Source organism: Pyrus communis, chromosome 10 (assembly GCF_963583255.1).
Source record: "Pyrus communis chromosome 10, drPyrComm1.1, whole genome shotgun sequence".
In the NCBI taxonomy this organism is placed as follows: Eukaryota; Viridiplantae; Streptophyta; class Magnoliopsida; order Rosales; family Rosaceae; genus Pyrus; species Pyrus communis.
The window spans coordinates 14,601,280-14,623,372 of record NC_084812.1 but is presented as its reverse complement, the minus strand read 5'-3'; the positions used below and the strand labels follow the sequence as shown (position 1 = coordinate 14,623,372).

The following is a 22,093-nucleotide window of genomic DNA, read 5'->3' as shown; positions in this document are numbered from 1 at the left end:
TGGTTTGTGGGCCACAAATATTTGTGTGAATTTGTTGATCCTTCTTTTCTATTATTAGTCATTTTTTCCTTAATACATTCTACACAACAATTGAAATCATCGAAGTTTAAGGAGCGAAATTTCATTTTTGATCAAAAGTGTCATTATTGGTTTTGAGATGTGGCCAATTCTTTTATGGCAAAGGTTTGGACACTCTTGTGATTTTGTAACTCATTTTTCAACATTGAAAACAATCTCATTCTTAGTTTAAATTAAAACATTCCATCACAAAGAAAACCAGTACCAATGTGAGAGGACTAGTAACAAATGTTGAAGCCAATAAAATGTACATAAACGACATTTTCTAATTCCAAACAAAAACAAAATTCTAACCCTAACCAAATATTCCTTAGAGCCTTGACTTAAACTATTCTTCCATTGCCAATTGAAACTTTGACTTTATCCTTATTTGGTGTTCTTTGTTGTGAAGTCATGCAATGAATTTGTAACATGAATAAAAGCGCTTGAATCAATCCACCAATTAAATTAGACTCAAAACAAGCAAAAACATTTTTACCTTTCTTTGCCTTTTGTTTTGCATGTCAAGCTTTGTATTTTGGACAATTTCTCTTGAAATGACCTACCTTCTTATAGAAATAATATTAGAAAATCGATGGTTTAATAGGTTCGAAAATCCTTTTTAGGAGATGTAGCTCTTTTGGTAAAATTCTTTTTGGCAACATAGGGTTTGAGGGTTTTGGGTTTCATATAACTTTGAACAAAATTGACAGACTCAAGCTCCTCCTATTCAGCCTTTTCCCTTTTCATTCTCACTTCCCCACTTACACAAATTGAGATTAACTCATTCATATCCCCTTTTTTCACGCAGTGCATTATAAGAAAGTTGTGTATAGCTATCATGCAGTGAATTTCTAATAAATATGCACCAGAAAAGTCTCATACATAGGTACCTCTATGGCTTTCAGTTTCCAGCAATATTAATCATTTTTAGGACATTCATGAACGCTTCCAACACCATTATACCTCATAGTTGTCAAGGAGTTCATCAGATTACTTGTTTTGGTCTTTTCCTATTCCTTGTACTTGTCTTTAATCATTTTAGGAATTCTTTAACATTGGTTGCATTAGGAAAATCTCAACGAATTATATTAGTCATGGTCCTCTTGATAATCATTAGGGAAATCTTGTATGACTTGTGCCATTTCTCATATTTTGATTTCTAGTTTGATGTGCTATAATCTACAAGCATATGGGTTTCATCAATCTTTCAGTGTCAAATTCACATCCATGACACCCAATACGATCTCTAGGTCCTGTTTCCATTTCTTGTAATTGACACCAGTGAGAGATGAAATTGTGTGAGATTCACAGAGCTAGCATTCATAGTTTGAGAAGCACATGATATGCAAAATTTTAAGCTTTATTCCCCAAATCATATGCAAAGTTTTAAGCCTTAATCCCCAAACCATATATCACAGACTCAACATCATTGGATTGATGAAATTTGTGAATGATTTTTATTAATCACAACACTTTCACTGTTAATGTATGAAATTTAGCAACCATAATTGCAAACCTTTGTGGCTTGAAAATAGTTGGCTTTATGCATTAGTTTATGAAGTGATGTGCCACTTGAATTCAAAACTTGGATAACCAAAATTGTTTAGATGAGTAGTGTCCATGTTTTGATTTCCAGTGCCAATATTGATATACATATTTAACGAAATACATGCATGAACAAGGATGGCTTTAGCTATCAAATGTTCAAATATGAATTTCCCTGATAATATGCAATTAGTCTACAAATTGCACAACAGAAAATTGTTCTTGATGCTTTCAACATAGGGTTAAGAGGCATGTGAAAGCTTTGATGCCAAATGTAAGTATATAATATAAGTATATGAACAACGGAATTCAACTTCATAGTATCAATATAACCACTGACCTAATGAAGTCATTTTTGCTAGGGTTAGGGTTCTCTGCAGCTTGCCACTCACTATATGCAAGGCTTAATTTATGGGGCTTGAGTTTCTTAAGTTTGTGTGTCAAATGAGAGAGCAGGGACCCTAGTTTTATACTGTAAACAATAGTGATCAATAAGGACACTTCCCATTGTGTAATTCTTATCAAACCATCCTTATCTCAACCATATCAACTAGAAACAATTAGAGCATTACCAGGATTGTTCCAGCTGGTAACCCTAAAAATTGAATAAGCAGTCTCGAAAATTTCGAGAATTTCGGTTTCGGACTTTTTTGGTTTGGGATCAAAATTTTTTTCAATTGAGTTCAAAATTTTCAGGAACTTTTTCCAACCCTATGTATATTAGTGATTTAGGTACATTATATGTTTAGATACAATGTATGTCTAGAATGTAGAATATACATTATATTTAGGGTTTTTATTACAAATGGTAATTGGAATTGACCCAACCCATCAAAATAGTCATTAAAATTGAAAATCGATCAATATCGTCCTCGAATGTGGTGACTGTAAACCAATTAATCTTTTCTTTTGAATTTCGTATAATAATTTGTTAATGTGCTGGTGTATCACATGTATGAGCTCATATATCCAATTAAAAAGAACCATGTGGATTATGTTTTATTTGTTAAATTTTCAATTCTTAAATGAAATGAGTTTTTTTTTTTTTTTTTTTTTTTAAGAAAAAAAGAAAAGCTTTTAGAAAAAGGAACAGTAAGCCCTATCCACCCTTTGGGGCCACCGTTCCTATCTCTCCCCAACCACCACTCGCTCAAAGCGGCAAACATAACAAAATGAGATTAAAATTTTAATGACATACTAGCATCACCCCTTTGTTCAATTGCATTGACGTTGGTCAACATCAGGAGAAGATGAGACCATGTTTGAGGAAGAATCTGTTTGATTACAATCCAAATGATCAAAATGAGTGGAAGGAACCAAAGAATCGAGAGATCATAAGGGCTTTTGTTTATTTGTTTCTATTTACTCAGCTTTATTGTTGGGGTAATGTTATGGAGACTAAACTTATAAACTAAATGATGTATTGCCAATAATCAATACTTAAGTAATAATCAAATCATCAACTTCGATATCAGTTAGTTTACAAAATTTAATCTACATATTTAATCTCCCTAACTTTACCCTTATTGTTTTTAGAATTTTGAATCATTCTTAAAAATAAAAACTTTATATAATCCATGTATCGTTGTTTAATTGGGTTCATGATCTATATGTGTTATATCAACACACTAACAGATTATTTGATGGTTTTCTAATAGAAGGACTGAAATGATTTGCAACACTCATATTGAGGGACAAGATCGATTTTTTAATTTCAAGGATTATCTTGATGGGATTGGTCAATTTTAGGGACTATTTGTGATAAAACCCTTATCTTTATAAGATTTTCTTATGATTGAGAGATTTCTGGTTTACTTAAAGAGTAATGCTAGGGAGACCAAATCCCTTAAACCAAATGAGGTGGCTGATAAGTTGGCATAGCCATGTCACGAACCCAACTTTTAAAAACTCTTTATTACTATTAAAAAGTATAATGATAATTATCCATTTGCACGTTTAACTGTAGGGGACTTTTCTTCCTCTCTTTCTTCTTTCCCAACTGCTCTCCCTCCTTTCTCTCTGCTCTTTCCTTCCTCTAGTCCACCAACGTGACTGCCGGCGACGGTAAGTTCATATCATCTTTCTTCTTCTTTTTCAAGTATAACCGCTGTTTTTCAAATGAAAGTGTCTTGAAACTGTTTCAATGGTTTAATTGCTTTAATATGGACATTGGAGAATCAGCAACCCCACAAATAACAACAAAATAGATGATCGAGTTAATTTTCTAATTGTAACTTAATGGAGTTGTGTAAAAAGTTTAAAGGTAGGTAATTTTCTTATTGTCACTGATAACACACTTAACTAACGATTACCCGTTTTAATTGATTTAGGAAGTTTAGAGTCTTTAGAAGAAATATAAGAGTAACAATTAATATAAAAAGGAGTTCAATCATGGCCAGTACTAGTTCAAAAAAGATCTAACACAAACATGAGCCAAAACATTAACCAAAACATGAAAAACATCTCAAAAGTCTATTAAGAAATTGTGGAAATTTTTGCTGCTAATCATCATTTACGTTCGCCACCGATTCCTCTAGAATTAGAGCTTGTTATTCACTACATGTTGTAACCTTCGCTCCAACATTGGTATTTATGACCCTAAATGTAAAAAGAAAAAGGACACAACATGATTAAAGAATGGAAGGTTTTGAAATAGAACACTTTGCAAATGAGTCATTTGGATGAATTTCTTTTAAGTACCTGAAACTGATTATTGTGAGACATTGGATGACTTGTATGTCCTATTTGAGTATTTTGTACAATTATTAGCAACAATAATTAGTTTTAACAAAGAAAAAAAATCAATCACATGCAAGACATTCATGTCATACCTTCGTAACAATGTTGTCTTGTGCTTCAGATATATCTACTTTAGAATTGGGTGCACGCATTTTATGCAAGTTTCATCAAATTCTATTGGTTGCAAATCCTACAAAAGCATGCAGGAAAAATTCAACAAAATAGAGTATTAATTCAACTATACAAGTTAAAAAGAAAAAAATTATAGAAAATTTGCTTGCATACCTTCACTTTCTTCCCTCTTCGATTATTGTTTCCATGAGGTTTCTTTTGCTTTTCACTCCACTCTTCTTTCTTCTTCTTACTCCTTGTTTTCTTCATAACTGTTAACTCCAACTGAGATATCCTCATTTTAAATGGCGGCGACCTTTACTTCGAACTGCTATTGGAGTAAGAACGCGTTGACTTGGATTTGGAATCGAAACAATATAATTCTCAATGTTCCTATCAATATGTGACTCTAGAGCTGGTTTATCAGTACACCTATAAACAGCACTATGTTTAAGCGTTTCTCATTTAAAGTCGTGCATCCAAACCATCACAGTCCTCCACTTATCATCAGAATCATACACTACATCCTTAATCTCATTAAAAGTCTTTTGCATCTTATGACATCGTTGTGCTTCAAGTGTAGTGTTCCAATCATCACAACCAATTTGAACCCTTGTGTGACATCTCTTTACATCCTTCATCTTTGTATGATATATTTTTCTGGAATCAAGTCAATGTCGTGGCGAAGCAAAACATATATTGCATGCCGAAATAGTATGCCTCTAAACTCAAACCTATGACAATTGCACCTAACTTCATATTTGTTAACTCAAACCTTGAAATAAACTCTTTTTCTTTTTTTCTTTTTTTTCTTTTTCTTTTTATCCTCATTATATGCCACAAATACCAACGATGTCTAGTATATGGGAAAACAATTGAAATAAATTTTTGCATTGCTTTATCTTGATCAGTAATTATTCTACTTGGAGCCTTACCAGGTCTACATGCAAGCTAGAACTTAAACAACCACACAAAAGCATCGACATCTTCACTTGAAGTCAGCCCACATCCAAGTACGATCGATTGCCCATGATGATTCACCCCCACAAATGGAGTAAATGACATGTCATACTTATTCGTTAAGTATGTTGTGTCAAATGTAACATCTCCAAATTCTTCGTGTGCCGCTCTACTCCTTGCATCTGCCCAGAAAACATTTCTTAACTGACATTCTTCATCTAAATCAATAGCATAGAAAAATTTTGAATTTTGAGCTTGCATCTTTAGAAAATATGTTTGAATTGCGGTACATTGCCTTCCCCGAGACGCAATCGTTTACTCTTATTCCGGTTCTATCATTTAACTCAATCCTTCTTCTCATATCAGAACTTATTGTCCGGTGACATCTAAAAAAATGACCTTTTGTTGCACTCATATCATGGTTGTGATCAAGATTGATAGAGTTGGTCCCCCACTTTCCATCCTCACATATGCCTGCAATTACTTTAGCTTTGCAGTCACTTTTCGTAGTAGGATGTGGCTTTAGCACATTACCTGATTTACTTTTTGATGTGCCTTCTCGTCCACATAAAATAGTCACATATTTAAGTTCTTCGTCGTCTCCCTTTGTTGATGATTTAATCTTCACTAGAAACCCTAGTTGCTTCCCATATTCTTTGTAACATGCAACTAACTTATTAAGTTGTCAAAAACCATCCCAACTTCGGGATATTGCACACTAGCTCTTTTCTCCAATTCGATCTCATTGGTTACTACTTCATCGTCACATTTTTCTTCTAGATCAATATTTGAAGACTCTAAACTTTCTAAATCATTTAAAACAAGCGATCGTTAGCTATGTGTGTTATTAGTGACAATAAGAAATTTACCTAACTTTAAACTTTTACACAACTCCATTAAGTTACAATTAGAAAATTAACTCGATCATCCATTTCGTTGTTATTTGTGGTATTCCTGGATTCTTCAATGTCCATATTAAAGCACCTGAACCATTGAAGTAGTTTCAAGACAGATTCATTTGAAAAATAGGGGTTATATTTGTAAAAGAAGAAGAAGGATGATATGATTTTATCGTCGTTGGTAGTCACGTCGGTGTACTAGAAGGACGAGGGAGCAGAGAGAAAGGAGGGAGAGCAGTCGGGAGAGGAGAGAGATGAGGAAGAAGAAGAGTCCCACATGGTTAAACATGCAAATGGATAATTATCATTATTTTTTTCAATAAGTAATTAAGAGTTTTTAAAATCTGGGTTAGTGACATGGCTATGCCAACTTATCAACCATCTCATTTGGTTTAGGATTTGACTTAAAGGATTTGGTTTTCCTAACATTATCCTTAGTTAAATTTTACTGTCTAGTGATAAGGATCAAGTCATAAATGGCAACCTAAACATTTGCTCCAATACAAGGGCATCGTAGGAAAGAGGAAACAAAAACCCAAAAGGTAATAGTAGTAATAAATATGAGGTGGAATACGAATACAAAACCATAAATATTTGATCAAAGTACTACAATCAAATATTTATGGGCAAGTGGTGGAGTTTCTTTCCTGATCCAGTTTCTGCACATGCCAATATCATGTAATGGGGTTGCCCATTAGTTAAGTTTGCTGTTTTTATTGGCGATGTAATTGTATGGTTAGAGAATCCTCATGATTTCATTCACGACGTCATCAACCACGATTTAATATAATTCTTTTGAATTCAATAAAATATTGAGCTTTCGTCAAAAAAAAAAAAATATATATATATATATATATATAATTTTACACCAGAAATTTATCTAAAGTTTAAAATGTTTAAAGAATTAGAATTACATTTTCTATTTTTATTAAACCCCTATCTCTCCCTGGTTCGAAGCTTCGATCATCCTATCGTTACATATCAATCTATCAACACCTCCATCCCTTTTTCCATTTCCCCAGACGCATTCGCTCATCGTCACCGTATCCAAACCCTCAACTCCTCAATCCTCTCCGGTTACTGATGGATCCGCTTCTTCCCATTGCGGCGCTCTCGATTCTCATCGGCGCTGTCATCGCCCTTGCCTTCTTCGGAAGCTACTTCCGAAAACGGAGCTCCGAAATCCAGTCCATTTCCAAGCCGGAACTCCAGTCGGACGAAAAAAAGCACCAATCAAAGCCTCACCAGACTAAGAAGTCTCACGCCAGACCACACTCTCACGCCTCTGACAAGGTAACACGGAAACAAATCCTTTCTTTCTGGAAGTATCCGCGTTGAATTTTGTGTTTGGATGCCGAGAAAATGTGTGATTTTCCGTATGCTTGAGTTGCATGGTACTCATTCGACCTCATTGCATAGGGAATGCTTGAATTTGTAATGCTTTAGGTTCAGAGTTAATGAGTTTGATTTTGATATTGATTTATTAGATCATGGAATGTAGGATCAAAACAAGAAACATCATCCGTTGGATGTGAATACTTTGAAAGGCCATGGAGATGCAGTCACTGACCTATGTTTCTCCTCCGACGGGCGGAGTTTGGCAACAGGTATGCTATAATTCACTTTTATTCCGAGCTTAATGCGTCAGATATTTTTTCCTTTAGAGGAGCAATTAGAATGGAATCCAGACTTCAATATTAGATACTTGATTGGCATTTGTTCGATGTGTTACAATCGCGTATGGTCTGCTTTTTGGATGATTTAGAATTGTGTATACTGTGGCCGATGATTTTGATTTTGACATGTTTGATGTTTATATTTCAATTGCTCATGGTTTCTTACTCTTACAAACAGCTTGTGCGGATGGAGTGCTTAGGGTATTCAAGTTGGATGACGCTTCGAGTAAAAGTTTCAAGTATGAATTTCAAGTACCATTGGTGCATTACCACTTACCAGAAGCGTCAGTTATGCTCATGAGTTAAGCTGCTTTGCATTTCTCAAATTCTGTAACAATTTGAACAGGTTTCTGAGAATTAGTTTGCCTCCCGGAGCTGGTCATCCTGTAGCTGTTTCATTTTCGGATGATGGATTGTCAATAGTTGTGGCTTCTCAAAGTCTGACCGGTTCTTCTTTGTACATGTATGGTGGGGTGGAAAAACCCAAACCTTCTGAGGAAGCTAGACAGCAACCCAAGCTTCCTCTGCCTGAGGTCAAGTGGGGCCATCACAAAGTTCACGATAAATTAGGTATTCTCACCCTATCTGGGACCACAGCAAGTTATGGCACTGCTGATGGGAGTACAATTGTTGCTTCATGTTCAGAAGGTATCTTCTTATTGTCTTATCCTGCATTAGAATTTGAGCATACATTTTCATTTAACATTTTCTAACTTCATATTACCTAATGACATATAAATAACTGTATTGAAACAGTAATGTTTTGGGCTTGTAACTTTCTGTACACTATAGGGTCGCATCTATAGTGGTTGTAGGATTCTTGTCAGAATTATGATTATGATCTCAATATGAATTCTGGTTCTTTCTCCAGAGTTTCCCTTGATAGAGTGTACATACCTTGTGGTTCTAATTTGTTACGTTACCTATAGGAACCGACATCAAACTTTGGCATGGTACAACCGGCAAGATTTTGGGGCATGTTGACACAAATCAGTTGAAAAACACCATGGCTGCTATATCACCAAATGGGCGTTTCCTTGCTGCAGCAGCGTTTACTGCAGATGTGAAGGTAATTATCTCTAATTTATCCATTGGCCAGGGGATGTGAAAATCCCCCAGCAATATGGCGTATTTAAAGAAGTTCCTTGATTTAAGAGTTTACTTAAATTTCATATTAAGGATTGTGGCATTATGTTCAATTATGGTCTACAGATCCAATTCTTCATTCAATTTCCCTCTTTGGAAAAGTATAAATAAAACATTTACATTGACCACAATGGAAGGGATACACATGCTAATTGCAACATGTAGTCCTATGTGTGAGCATGTGCAAAGGAGTGATTTTGTGCCACATGCAGATCTTTATAAAGTCCATGTGTTAGGTTGATGTGGCCAATTATCCTCGTCATATGTGGGTTAACCAAATAAGTACCATGCAAATTTGATGTCCATTATCATACTTGTGTCTGGTTCATTAACTTTCTGGATACCATAATCAATTTCGTTGTTTAATTGGCATGTTAGAGGAACAAGATGCTTTATGGCCTATATTATAGTTGTTTTAACATCGCATATTTTCTTGGCAGGTGTGGGAGATCGTCTATTCAAAGGATGGTTCAGTCAAGGAGGTCACAAAAGCCATGCAACTTAAAGGCCATAAGGTTACTTATACATTCTTATGTACATTGATGTTACATAATATGATTTCATGCGTGTCTTCACAAAGCCTCGCTATCACCTCCATTAATTTTTTTGAAAATTAATTGAGATCAAATTCAAGGTTTAGCCTTGGCCGGAATAAGAAAAAGGAAATTCAATGCTTAGTAGTCTTTATCATCTATTTCTTCAGTGGTGTAAATTTTTATGTTTTCTTTTGAAGATTACAATTATGATGCAAATTGTGGTCTAGGATAAATGCTAGAGTTTATTGTTTTGGCTTTTAGCTCCCAATATGGCTTCCCGCAGTCCCATAAACTGTGCAAGAAAGCTACTTGTGAAGTGCAAATAACAATTTCCTATTTCTTTAATCAATGATATCATTTGAATTCTTTTTAGCTGTAAATTTTTTATTTACTTTTGGGTTTTTGTCGGAAATGCTTTTTGCTAATACTTGAATTGTATATGCTATATCTCATTTACATCTGGTTGTTTTCAGAGTGCAGTGACTTGGTTATGCTTTACTCCGAACTCAGAACAAATGATCACAGCGTCCAAAGATGGTTCGATAAGAATTTGGAATATCAATGGTATGTATGACTGGTATTCTGTTCTTTGTATATGTCATCTTTGTCATGTACAGCAGCTAATATTCAAAAACAGCCCCCTCCCTCCAAGCACATACATACACATGCAGCCATGTAATCTTAGTCTAACACATGAAGTATGTGTCAACTGTATATAAACACGTAATACAGCATGCCATAGCAAGTCAACAACAACAATAACAACAAAGCCTGTTCCCACTAAGTGGGTTGGCTATTCGAATCCTAGAACGCCATTGCGCTTGGTTCTGTGTCATGTCTTCCGTTAGATCCAAGTACTCTTAAGTCTTTTCTTAAGAGTTTTTTCCAAAGTCTTCTTAGATCTTCCGCTACCCCTTCGGCCCTGGACTACTGTCTCGTAGTCACATCTTCTAACCGGAGCGTCAGTAGGCCTTCATTGTATATGTCCAAACCATCGTAATGGATTTTCTCTCATCTTTCCTTCAATTTCAGCTACTCCTACTTTACCTCGGATATCCTCATTCCTAATCTTATCCTTTCTTATGTGCCCACACATCCAACGAAGCATCCTCATCTCCGCTATACCCATTTTATGTACGTGTTTATGCTTCGACCAACATTCCGTGCCATACAGCATCGCTGACATTGTCGTCGTATAAAATTTTCCCTTGAGCTTCAGTGGCATACGACGGTCACATAACACGCGGGATGCACTCTTCCACTTCATCCATCCAACTTGTATTCTATGGTTGAGGTCTCCATCTAATTCTTCGTTCTTTTGCAAGAAAGATCCTAGGTACCGAAAACGGTCACTCTTTGGTGCTTCTTGATCTTCGATCCTTACCCCTAACTCATTTAGGCCTCCATTTGCACTGAACTTGCGCTCCATATATTCTGTCTTTGACCGACTTAGGCGAAGACCTTTAGATTCCACACTTCTCTCCAAAGGTTAAGGTTTGCATTTACCCCTTCCTGAGTTTCATCTATCAACACTATATCATCTGCGAAAAGCATACACCAAGGAATATCATCTTGAATATGTCCCGTTAACTCATCCATTACCAATGCAAAAAGGTAAGGACTTAAAGATGAGCCTTGATGTAACCCTATAGTTATGGGTAAGCTTTTGGTTTATCCTTCATGAGTTTTTATGGCAGTCTTTGCTCCATCATACATATCCTTTATAGCTTGGATATATGATACTTGTACTCCTTTTTTCTCTAAAATCCTCCAAAGAATGTCTCTTGGGACCTTATCATATGCTTTTTCCAAATCTATAAAGACCATGTGTAAATCCTTTTTCATATCTCTATATGTTTCCATCAATCTTTGTAAGAGATAGATTGCCTTCATGGTTGAGCGCCCTGACATGAACCCGAATTGTTTGTTCGAGACCCGTGTTTCTTTCCTGAATCTATGCTCAATGACTTTTTCCCAGAGCTTCATTGTATGACTCATTACCTTAAAACCTCTATAGTTCATGCAATTTTGTACGTCGCCCTTATTCTTGTAGATAGGCACCAATGTGCTCTTTTGCCACTCATTTGACATCTTCGTTTTCAAAATCCTATTGAAAAGGTCTGTGAGCCATGCTATATTCGTCTCTCCCAAGACTTTCCACACTTCAATCAATATATCATATGGGCCCATTGCTTTTCTATGCTTCCATCTTTTTCAAATACAACAACTTCTTCCTTCCTAATTCAGCGGTAAAATGAGTAGTTTCTACACTCTTCTGAGTTACTCAATTCCCCCAAAGAAGTACTCCTTTCATGTCCTTCATTGAAAAGATTATGAAAATAACCTCTCCATCTGTCTTTAATCGTGTTCTCTGTAGCAAGAACCTTTCCATTCTCATCCGTGATGCATCTCACTTGGTTTAGGTCCCTTGTCTTCTTTTCCCTTGCTCTAGCTAGTTTATAGATATCAAACTCTCCTTCTTTGGTATCTAGTCGCTTATACATATCGTCAAAAGCCACTAGCTTAGCTTCTCTCATAGCTTTCTTTGCCTCCTGCTTCGCTATTCTATGCCTTTCACCTTTTTCATTGGTCCTATCCTTGTATAATGCTTTACAACATTCCTTCTTAACCTTAACCTTTGTTTGTACCTCCTCATTCCACCACAAAGATTCCTTTTGGTGTGGAGCAAAGCCCTTGGACTCTCCTAATACCCCTTTTGCTACTTTTCCGATACAACTAGCCATGGAATCCCACATTTGGCTAGTTTCCCCCTCTCTATCCCACACGGGTTGGGTGATTACTTTCTTTTTGAAAATGGCTTGTTTTTCTCCTTTTAGATTCCATCATCTAGTCCTTGGGCACTTCAAGGTCTTGTTCTTTTTTCTCTCTTTTGATATGTACATCCATCACCAACAAGCGATGTTGATTAGCCAAGCTCTCTCCCATTATAACTTTGCAATCCTTAGAAGTTATATGATCCCCCTTCCTCATTAGAAGAAAATCTATTTGTGTTTTTGACAACCCACTCTTGTAGGTGATCACATGTTCTTCTCTCTTCTTAAAGAAGGTGTTGGCTAAGAAAAGATCATATGCCATTGCAAAATCCAAGATGGTTTCCCCATCCTCGTTTCTCTCCCCAAAACCATGGCTTCCCCATCCTCGTTTATGTCCCCAAAGCTATGGTCACCATGAAAACCTCCATAGTGTGCTGTCTCCTTGCCCATGTGTCCATTTAAATCTCCTCCTATAAATAACTTCTCCGTCTGAGCGATTCCTTGCACCAAGTCTCCAAGATCTTCCCAAAATTTCTCCTTCAAACTCGTATCCAACCCTACTTGAGGTGCGTACGCACTAATCACACTGATGAGTTCATGTCCTATTACAATCTTGATTGCCATAATTCTATCTCCTACCCTCTTGACATCTACAACATCTTGTGTCGAGGTCTTGTCCACAATGATGCCAACATCATTTCTCGTTCTATTTGTGTCCGAATACCAAAGTTTAAAACCTAAGTTTTCTAGATCCCTTGCCTTAAGACCAACTCACTTAGTTTCTTGTAGGCACATAATACTTATCCTTCTCCTCACCGTAGCTTCCACTACTTAAATAGATTTTCCTGTTAAGGTTCCTATATTCCACGTTCCTAAACGCATTCTACTCTCTTGAACACTACCCTCCTGTCAGCTTCTTCACCCTTCCCCGTCTAATAAGATCAAAGTACTTCTTTTGCGTGTCCTGTGTAAAGTAGGAGCAGATGCTTCCAAACAACTTTGATAGCAAGTCTAAAGAAAAAAAAATATTGAGTCATTTTTTGCCCCTGCCTCTTGTCCATATGCTCAAGTCAAGAGAACAGACATTCGTTCATGTTTCCTAAATATGGTCATTTAATTTTAATTTTAAAATATTGTGGAAATTTTATTTCTTCTCATCAGGAGAAATAAAGTGTATTTACACCGGTTATAATTCCCTTTCTTGTTTGTGTCTGTTATGTATATACCAAGTTGGAAACGAAATAAAGTGTATTTACACCGGTTATAATTTTCTCTCTCAATAAAAGAATCTGATAACTACCAGTCTACCATTTATGTGAAACTCTGTGCATGTTGTACAAAACAATATATCCTATGCATTGAGGGTCAGTTGTCTCTTATGGTTTTAGGATCGAACAATCGTATGTTGAATGGAATTATTCATCTGCATGGGTTGTTCAAAAATGTCCGGTTTGGGTTCTTTGTGTCTGATAACTTGCGTTGGTACTTTTAATTTGGCATACTGACCCTTGTTTTCTCTCAAAGTTCGATTTCATATGGATGAGGATCCAAAAACTCTGAAGGTGTTTCCAATTCCACTTGATTTGGGTGGTGCTGCTGTTCACTATGATCGCCTTAGTTTATCTCCGGATGGAAAATTTTTGGCAGCAACCCATGGTTCAACACTACAATGGTTATGCATTGAAGCTGGAAAGGTTTTGGACACAGCTGACAAAGCCCATGAAGGTACGCTTGAGTTTATCTGAAGTTCTTTTTATTCTTCATTTTATCATTTATGTGTACCTCGTTGGTTCTCCAATATCATGTTATCTAGTTTCAAAAATAAATTTAGCATCTATTTCTACAGCCAAATCTACGATGCTTTTATGGCCATGCCAACATTCTTGTTCAGTTGATAAAAAAGAAAGAATTTTATCGTCTAGGTTAAATGTTTGATTGATCACCACGTATAAGAAATTGTTCTGCTCTTAACAAGTACCATGTGCTCGGTAAGCCAAATGTTTAATAAATAATGAAGATTCAAGTCGATCGTACATGTTACTTAGGATCAGATGAGGGAAATGATTTCTTTCATCTTAACTGCTATACAAAGTTTGGTGGAGCTTGGGATTGTTATCCCAGAGATGTTTCAAGTTGTGAATCTTCTTTAATCTGTCTTCGCCATGCAGGTGACATCACAGGCATTTCGTGGGCACCCAAGCCAATACCAATGGGTAAATCACTAGTCTTGAATATTTAAAGTTGTCTTGCAGTTAGTTTTTGTCTTTACCGCTCCACTGTCGACAACGTTGGCAGAATAAGAGCATAACCAAACCCCTGGTGCTTCCAGCTTAGTGTGAATATATGCTTCGGCATAATCTGTTTCTTTACAGCATCAGGGTCAATTTAAAGTCTAATTGGCCATTGTCTGAAAAGAATTTCATTCGTACAAATTTGTAAATATATGCCACCCAAGTTGCTGAGTAGAATTGATGACCAAATACTTGACATATTGAGAAGTGAATAGGCGGGGAGATTGGATTACAAGACGACCGAATTTACTACAATTTGGCTGGAATTAGCCCTTGGGTAAACGTAAATCAGGATCTATTTTCCTCCAAATGCTATGTGCCATTTGTTTAGACTTGATTAAGTGTTTTATTGCTTTTAGTTGTCGCATCTAATATGTTAATGTTGTATCATCCTTCTCTTTGCAGGTGATGAGAAGGTGTTGGTTTTGGCCACATCAAGTGTCGATAAGAAGGTAAAATTCTGGGTTGCTCCATCTGTTCCTGCATCGTAAAGGAATTTTGTAGATGCGTAATGATCTCATGCATTGGCATGAATGAATTCCTCATCTGACGTGGTTTGCGCGAGAAATGTTTCATATGTTCTAGGCCAAGTAGTTTTAACAACTTCATGTTATGAAAGCTACTTCACTGCAGTTGAAGGGTAGAGCGGTACTTGTTAGAGCATTTGCATTGAGAAAGCAAATGTTTTGTTTCACCGGCTTACTCAGATTTCACGGTGATTTTGATGATTATAATTTGATTTACACGAAACTGGACTAGCCTATCGCTCTTCGTGTTCAGAAAGTGCTTTCAAACTTTGAGTTCAACTTTCTTTACATTCCCCCGCCCCTGTAAACTTAAGTTGAAATTTAGAAGTTTCATGATAAAAATTTAAAAGCATTTGTTGTAAGACTGATAAAGCTATAAACGTTCCATAGAAAAATGGCACCAACAACAAACAAAAGCAAAAGCACCCCCCCCAAAAAAAAAAAAAAAAAAAAAAAAAGAAGGGAAAACTAGCTCACTCTTTGCGACAATTCCCAACTTTTATGAAGGAGTCAACATCGAAATTCAACATCATATATTATAAATCTTAAATTTATATTTAACTGTTGATTGTCGTTTATGCTATGTTTTTTAACCGCATTCGTTTTTCAAATTTCTTTTTAGAAAACATGATCGTTTAGCTGACGCATAAAAATAAACGATTCAGATTGTTCATATCTTGTTTCGATGTTTACGGTTAATTGAAATGTGAGTCTATATTATATAGTTTCTAAAGATTTTATAAACTTCGAGCACTATTTTTAATAAGGTAAAAATTTTGAATATGATATTAATGATCTTAACCGTTCATTGTTCTGCATGTGCTAAAAGATCATGTTTTTAAAAAATAAAATTTGAAAAAAAAAAATTTTGGTGAGAAGAATGGAACATAAACTTAAAAAGACAATCAATGTTAAATTTTAATCTATATTTATGAGATTATGGTGACGAATTTTGGAGTTGACATCTTCACAAAAGTTGTAGAGCTTGTCATTACGAGAGTTTTTATTTATTTATTTTTACATTGTTCTGCATGCGCTAAAAGATCATGTTTTTAAAAAATAAAATTTGAAAAAACAAAATTTGATGAGAACAATGAAACGTAAACTTAAAAGACAATCAATGTTAAATTTTAATCTATATTTATGAGATTATGGTGACGAATTTCGGAGTTGACATCTTCACAAAAGTTGTAGAGCTTGTCATTACGAGAGTTTATATTTATTTATTTTTACATTTTTCACACTTCTAAATTAATTAAAAACTATTAAAAAAAAATCTATTACAACAATAGCTATAGGATTTAATCTCACTTGGATTCTTTGATCTCCACAACCTTGAAAAAGAAACTCCCTTCATGTTGCATTTGATGTTTTGCAATAATGTACTAATGTTTTTTATGAGGCTTTTATTTTGGGTATGGAATAATTTAAAGACAAATGTGCATTTATGTTTTGAAGTACTATTTATGTGACAATGTGATATGTATATGCTAGTTTAGTATTACGTTTTTTAATTTAATTATTTATTGAAGTAAAATATATTTTCTTTAATGGGTAACGGGTCGGGTCATGTTACTCGTTTATTTTAACGAATGTTACATGACCTGACCATTAAGATTTCGGGTATATCACGAACACGAAAAACATAACACGAACACCAAGTTTACCACATAGGCTGAAAGGATATTTATATATATATTTTTCATTATATGAAATAAATTAGCATAAACACCATTGTTTCTTTGGTGATTTGCAATGTATTATCTTTGTTTCTAGAAAGGGAGACTTACATAGAGAAAATGAAACACAACTTACATACCTAGAACTCTATTACTTTTCAATCCTTTTATGGAGAGACAAAACCAAAGTACAGAAAAACCCTATCCAAAAGCAGGGAAACCAATTTACAAAAATTCCATTCCTTACATCTAACTAATCAATGAGTCAACAGACCTAGTCTACACAACTCTAACTCATCTTCAAGCATTTTTGTAGAAGTAGTTTCCACTATATGTGTAATAAGAAGTAGGAGAGAGAGAATGAAGTACTAAGAAGGATATAAGAGAGAGAGGGGGAGAGAGAGAGAGAGAGAAATATATATATATATATATATATATATATATATATATATATATATATATGAGGAGAAAGAAAGAGGGAGACCCATCTTTCAAACATAGAAGAGCAAAATGCAAAAGTAATTCTTGAAAAAATAATCATAACATCACCTATTGCTTGAATACGTAAGTTTTGTCCATTTTCTAAAATAAATCAAAACTTATTTTCGTACAAAATAAAATCTTGTAATTTGGCTGTTTGTATAATTGTTCTTCCTTGGAAGCAGAACAAAAGAAAGTGGAAAGAAGCAAAGAAAACGAAAAGGTTTTATTAGATCATCTCCAATTCTTGGGTTAAAACTTAAAATTTTTAACTCAGAAACAGTTTTTCTGCTTCAACCTTTTTGGGTTAAATTTTTAGCCCGAGATTATGAAAGAATGAATTTAGGATTTTTTTTTTCTTCTGAAAGTAACATTACTATATATATATATATAGACTATCTTAATTTAATTTTATGAAAATTTTAACCTAAAAGTATTTAGATTCCGATAAATACTAAAAAATCACTAAACTGACACTAAGAAACTCTTAGAACATTATGAAAATAATTTTTTTTAATTATTTAGCCGTTGGATTATATTTGGACCATTAGATCTTTTTTATTACCGTTGGATTCAATGAATTTATAAATATAAAACTATAAAAAAAGAAAAAAAAAGTACATATCATGGGAAACTCTGGCCTAAACTTGTCTTAGAAACTAGTTTTGGATTTAAAACTCATATTTGACCCAAGAATTGGAGCAAGTTGGGGTAGATTTAAAACTTAAATTTGAGTTTTATTCCAAGAATTGAAGTAGATCTTAGTGAGAAAAATAAATAAAGATAAAATTGTATAAAAGACAGAAATAAATAAAAATGAAGGGTCAAGAAGGTCAACGAAGAACATGGAAGGTTGTAGAAGTTGAAACCGAGTGAGGTTAGGATTCTTCTTCTTTTGGGAAACAAAAATTCTACTCCAAATGGTAAACTACCTGCAGTAATCTACCACCGCCACCCTTCCCTATATAAACACAAACCTATGTTTCGGATCACAACAGAAAGAAAAGAAAAGGAAAAAAGAAAACACGAAGAGAACGACACGAAGAATTTGTTTTGAGCCTTTAATATTTATACTGCTAATATCAACGCTCAACACAAAACGACGTATCAGGAATGGAGCCTCCGATGTGTGCAAGCGGATGTGGGTTCTACGGCACTGTGGAAAACAAGAACATGTGCTCGAAATGCTATAAAGATCATCTAAAACACGAAACTATGAATGCAGCCTCAGCCGACGTGACTCCGAAGGAAAAACTCAATCTGGGTTCCTTCATTAGTGGAATTTCTTCCTCGCCTTATTTTCGAATTTCATCAGATACTTCACTAGTCTCTGAAGATCATAACTTTGAGAATAATAATATGGGAACATCAAGTGTCGGTGTGACAAAAAAAAATAGGTGCCAAAGCTGCAGCAGAAAGGTTGGAGTGTTGGGATTTCAGTGCCGCTGTGGTGGTGTGTTTTGTGGAATGCATAGGTACCCAGAAGAACATTCATGTGATGTGGATCTCAAGGAGGCTGGGAGAGATATTTTAGCCAAGAAAAACCCGCTCTGCAAGGGTGACAAGTTAGAATGGAGGATTTAAAGATAATGAAGTTGTCGTAGAAATTGGCTTGGTTAGGTCCAGGATACTCTTAGGTTTCCATACTAGTTTTTGCTTAACCTTTATTTTAATTATGTCAATGCGTATTCTTTAATTTTATTTTTGCTCGAGCTGGGGACGGGGATTTATTAATTTTTTGTTTCTTTTTTTTTTTTTTAATCAAAATTTTTTTTTTTGTTGAAATTTTATTGTAGAAATAAAAAAAATACTAATATGGGTGACGTTATCCGCATATTCCTTTTTACCTTTTATTCTCTCTAGTAATTTATGTCTCTTTGATAATCTTCAATTCATTCAGGTCAATAGCAAGAAATTGAGAGAGGTATTACAACATAATTAATATGTTTGATAAAGACCAAGGCTCATGCCCCACGAGGGTGGGGGGAGGTGGGAGAGTTTGGTCAATGAATCTATGATGCATAAGTGAGTATCTCTAAAAAGAATGAGCGTTTAAGGCTTGTATGCATAGCAAAATCTTACCAATGTATAGTTGAGGTGAGGTATTTATAAGAGGTGGCCGGCTTAGGTGTAGGGTTTTGCCCTACACGTGGTGACTTCCTATTTGGCAAGGTTATGTCACTCGTAGGATGAATGTGGAAATAATATTTTCAAAATATTAATTAGGAGATAATACCTTGGGATTATGGTGAAAATATCCTTGATTGGTTAGTGATAAGGATCCATTACTTGATTAAGTTGATTTTCAATTGGGAATGTATTAAATATTAGATTTAGTAATTAATCTTATTTTTTAATTGCTTTAACTTTTTCATGCCAAGAGTAAGGGAGCTTTGAGTAGTAGCACTGCTTAAACTTCTATGATGTTGAGCTGCATATGAGAATATTTGTGTGTCATACCTATTTAATGAGGGCAATCTTATCTTCTTTGGGATAAAATTCACGTGTCGCATTTAGGATTTCGGGATTATTTTTTGCTTCACACTACCAATATAGCCTATCTACTATCTACGAGCCGTTGGTGAGAAAAACCAATTAACAAGCCTTTAATCTTGGAGTCTGCGACAATTCATCTTCAATAGTCGTCTCTCTTTTTGTTCATGTTTACAATATCATTTAACTATCTTCCTCTCTTGGTTTTAGTCGTCACTTTTTTCATAGGTGACGAGAGTATTCGTGGTTGTGGTCATTCTCTTCCTCTGTCGAGCAGAGACTTTGTAACGACTATGACTTATTGCTCAAACTTAGATCTTTGAGCAACAACTGTTGTTAAAGTTGAGGTGATGGGTTTTTAGTTTCGTTTTGGTTATGTGCACAACAAATGTGTACGAGGAGGAAATTTCACATTTGTTGGAGGGGATTCATAGAAGTGTTTATTTGTCTACAATTGCAAGATCATCACAAGGGGTGCGATCTTTTCCTTGTAGTTCTTTTACGATAACTCTACAACTTGCAATGTTAGTCCTCGTGAGTAGACTTGAAAAACATGTCGTGGTGTTCTGTTCGTGTTGTTCTTCTGTCATACCTGCTATTTTATCAGATTGTATCATGTCAAACCCATTATCTTAATGGCTTCTTAACAGGTGATTGGAATAACGCTTGACTCACTAACGGGTTGGCCCAAAACTTTTTTTTTTCTTTCCTTTTTTGTGTTGTTTCTTGTCGAGTTAACTCGTCATGCAAAAAATTGTCATGCCTTATGTCTAAACCTATCAAACGAGTCGTGTTTGTGTCATTTTTGTGTCATACTTGTTATCTTAACAGATCGTGTCAAACCCATTATCGTAAAGGTTCTTAACAGCCGGTCAATAACGACACAACTCGTTAACAGGATGACGTATTCGTGTTGTTTCATGTCGCGTTAACGAGTCTTGCAAAAAATGGCCAAGCCTAATGTCTAAAACCTGTCAAACTAGTCATGTTTGTGTTGTTTATATGTCATACTCGTTATTTTAATGGGTTTTCAACGATTGACGCAATAACGATCCGACTCGTTAACGGGTTCTTAATGGATGACGTGATAATGACATGACATGTTAATAGGTTGAAGAAGAATATGTTGTTTTTTTTTTTTTTCTTTTTCATGTCAGGTTAATGATGTGATAAATAATAGCACTCAAATTAAACTCTCTTATTGGCAATTGTCGTAAAGATGTAAGTGGGGATCGTTCTAGGCTGAGGATTAGGAGGGATTGCTAATCTAATAAAAACTGACTCAAGTATACAAAAATATGCTTAAAAACACTTAAACAAACTCAAAGACTCTTAACTAAACTTATATGACTCAAAACAAACTCAAAAGACTCAAAACAACACAAAACAATCAAATAGACTCAAACTAGACTTTAGGACTTAATTTGGACGAAAATAGAATTGGTTTTGATTCAAAACACTTAAAAACACAATTTGGACAGATTATTTAGACACAACAAAGACAAGGGGATTGGGTTTTTGGACGAATTTAAATTAAAAACAAGTAACTTAATGACTTAAACAAGGTTTGGACGAATTTGGGTAAATGGATGGATGATTAACTAGCCAGAGGATTCTTTTCCACACATGATACATTCAAACACAAATTGATTTCCAGTTACTTTTTCAATAAACCATGAACCTCAACACCCCAGATTAACCGTGACATCACTAATTAACCCTCAGATTTTCCTTTAGTTATTGGATTGGATGACATCATTTGACAACCCAAAGCATTCTTCAAAAGTTCCCTACATGACATCATAATAGAGATACAATCAAAGATCATTACGTTCTATGAAAATCATAAGTATTGACAAAGCATTCGTAATTATGACATCATGATACTCATGCTAGGAATTTACTTAACATGATTGTGAAAACAACCTTAACTACTTGTGAATATAAGTTTGTAACGTTATGTGAAACTCCCTTATATTCTAGCATCAAATTCATGCATGCAAACTAAGTGTGCACCCTTAATCAACAAACAAGAATAAGTTCTCAATCAAACGGTTAAGTAAATTGCATTCACAATTTATGAAATCACAACTGGAATTAATCAATTCATATCGCAAATATAATCATGGTTTCAAAGTCACCTCTAGTTAAAACAAGTTTAGCTCCTCATGTTTACA

The 22,093-nt window shown here is 34.9% G+C and overlaps 1 protein-coding gene across 1 annotated transcript; it reads left to right on the top strand.

The window, feature by feature from the left end:
* Window positions 1-7,256: 7,256 nt before the first annotated feature.
* On the top strand, window positions 7,257-15,677 carry LOC137748782 (uncharacterized). Its single transcript, XM_068488961.1, has 10 exons — window positions 7,257-7,607; window positions 7,816-7,921; window positions 8,169-8,229; window positions 8,337-8,638; window positions 8,920-9,059; window positions 9,577-9,651; window positions 10,146-10,236; window positions 13,971-14,171; window positions 14,615-14,659; window positions 15,143-15,677. Exons 1-10 carry the CDS (start codon window positions 7,398-7,400, stop codon window positions 15,226-15,228), a joined length of 1,317 nt encoding a protein of 438 aa, XP_068345062.1. The 5' UTR covers window positions 7,257-7,397; the 3' UTR covers window positions 15,229-15,677.
* The last annotated feature ends 6,416 nt before the right edge of the window (window positions 15,678-22,093 follow it).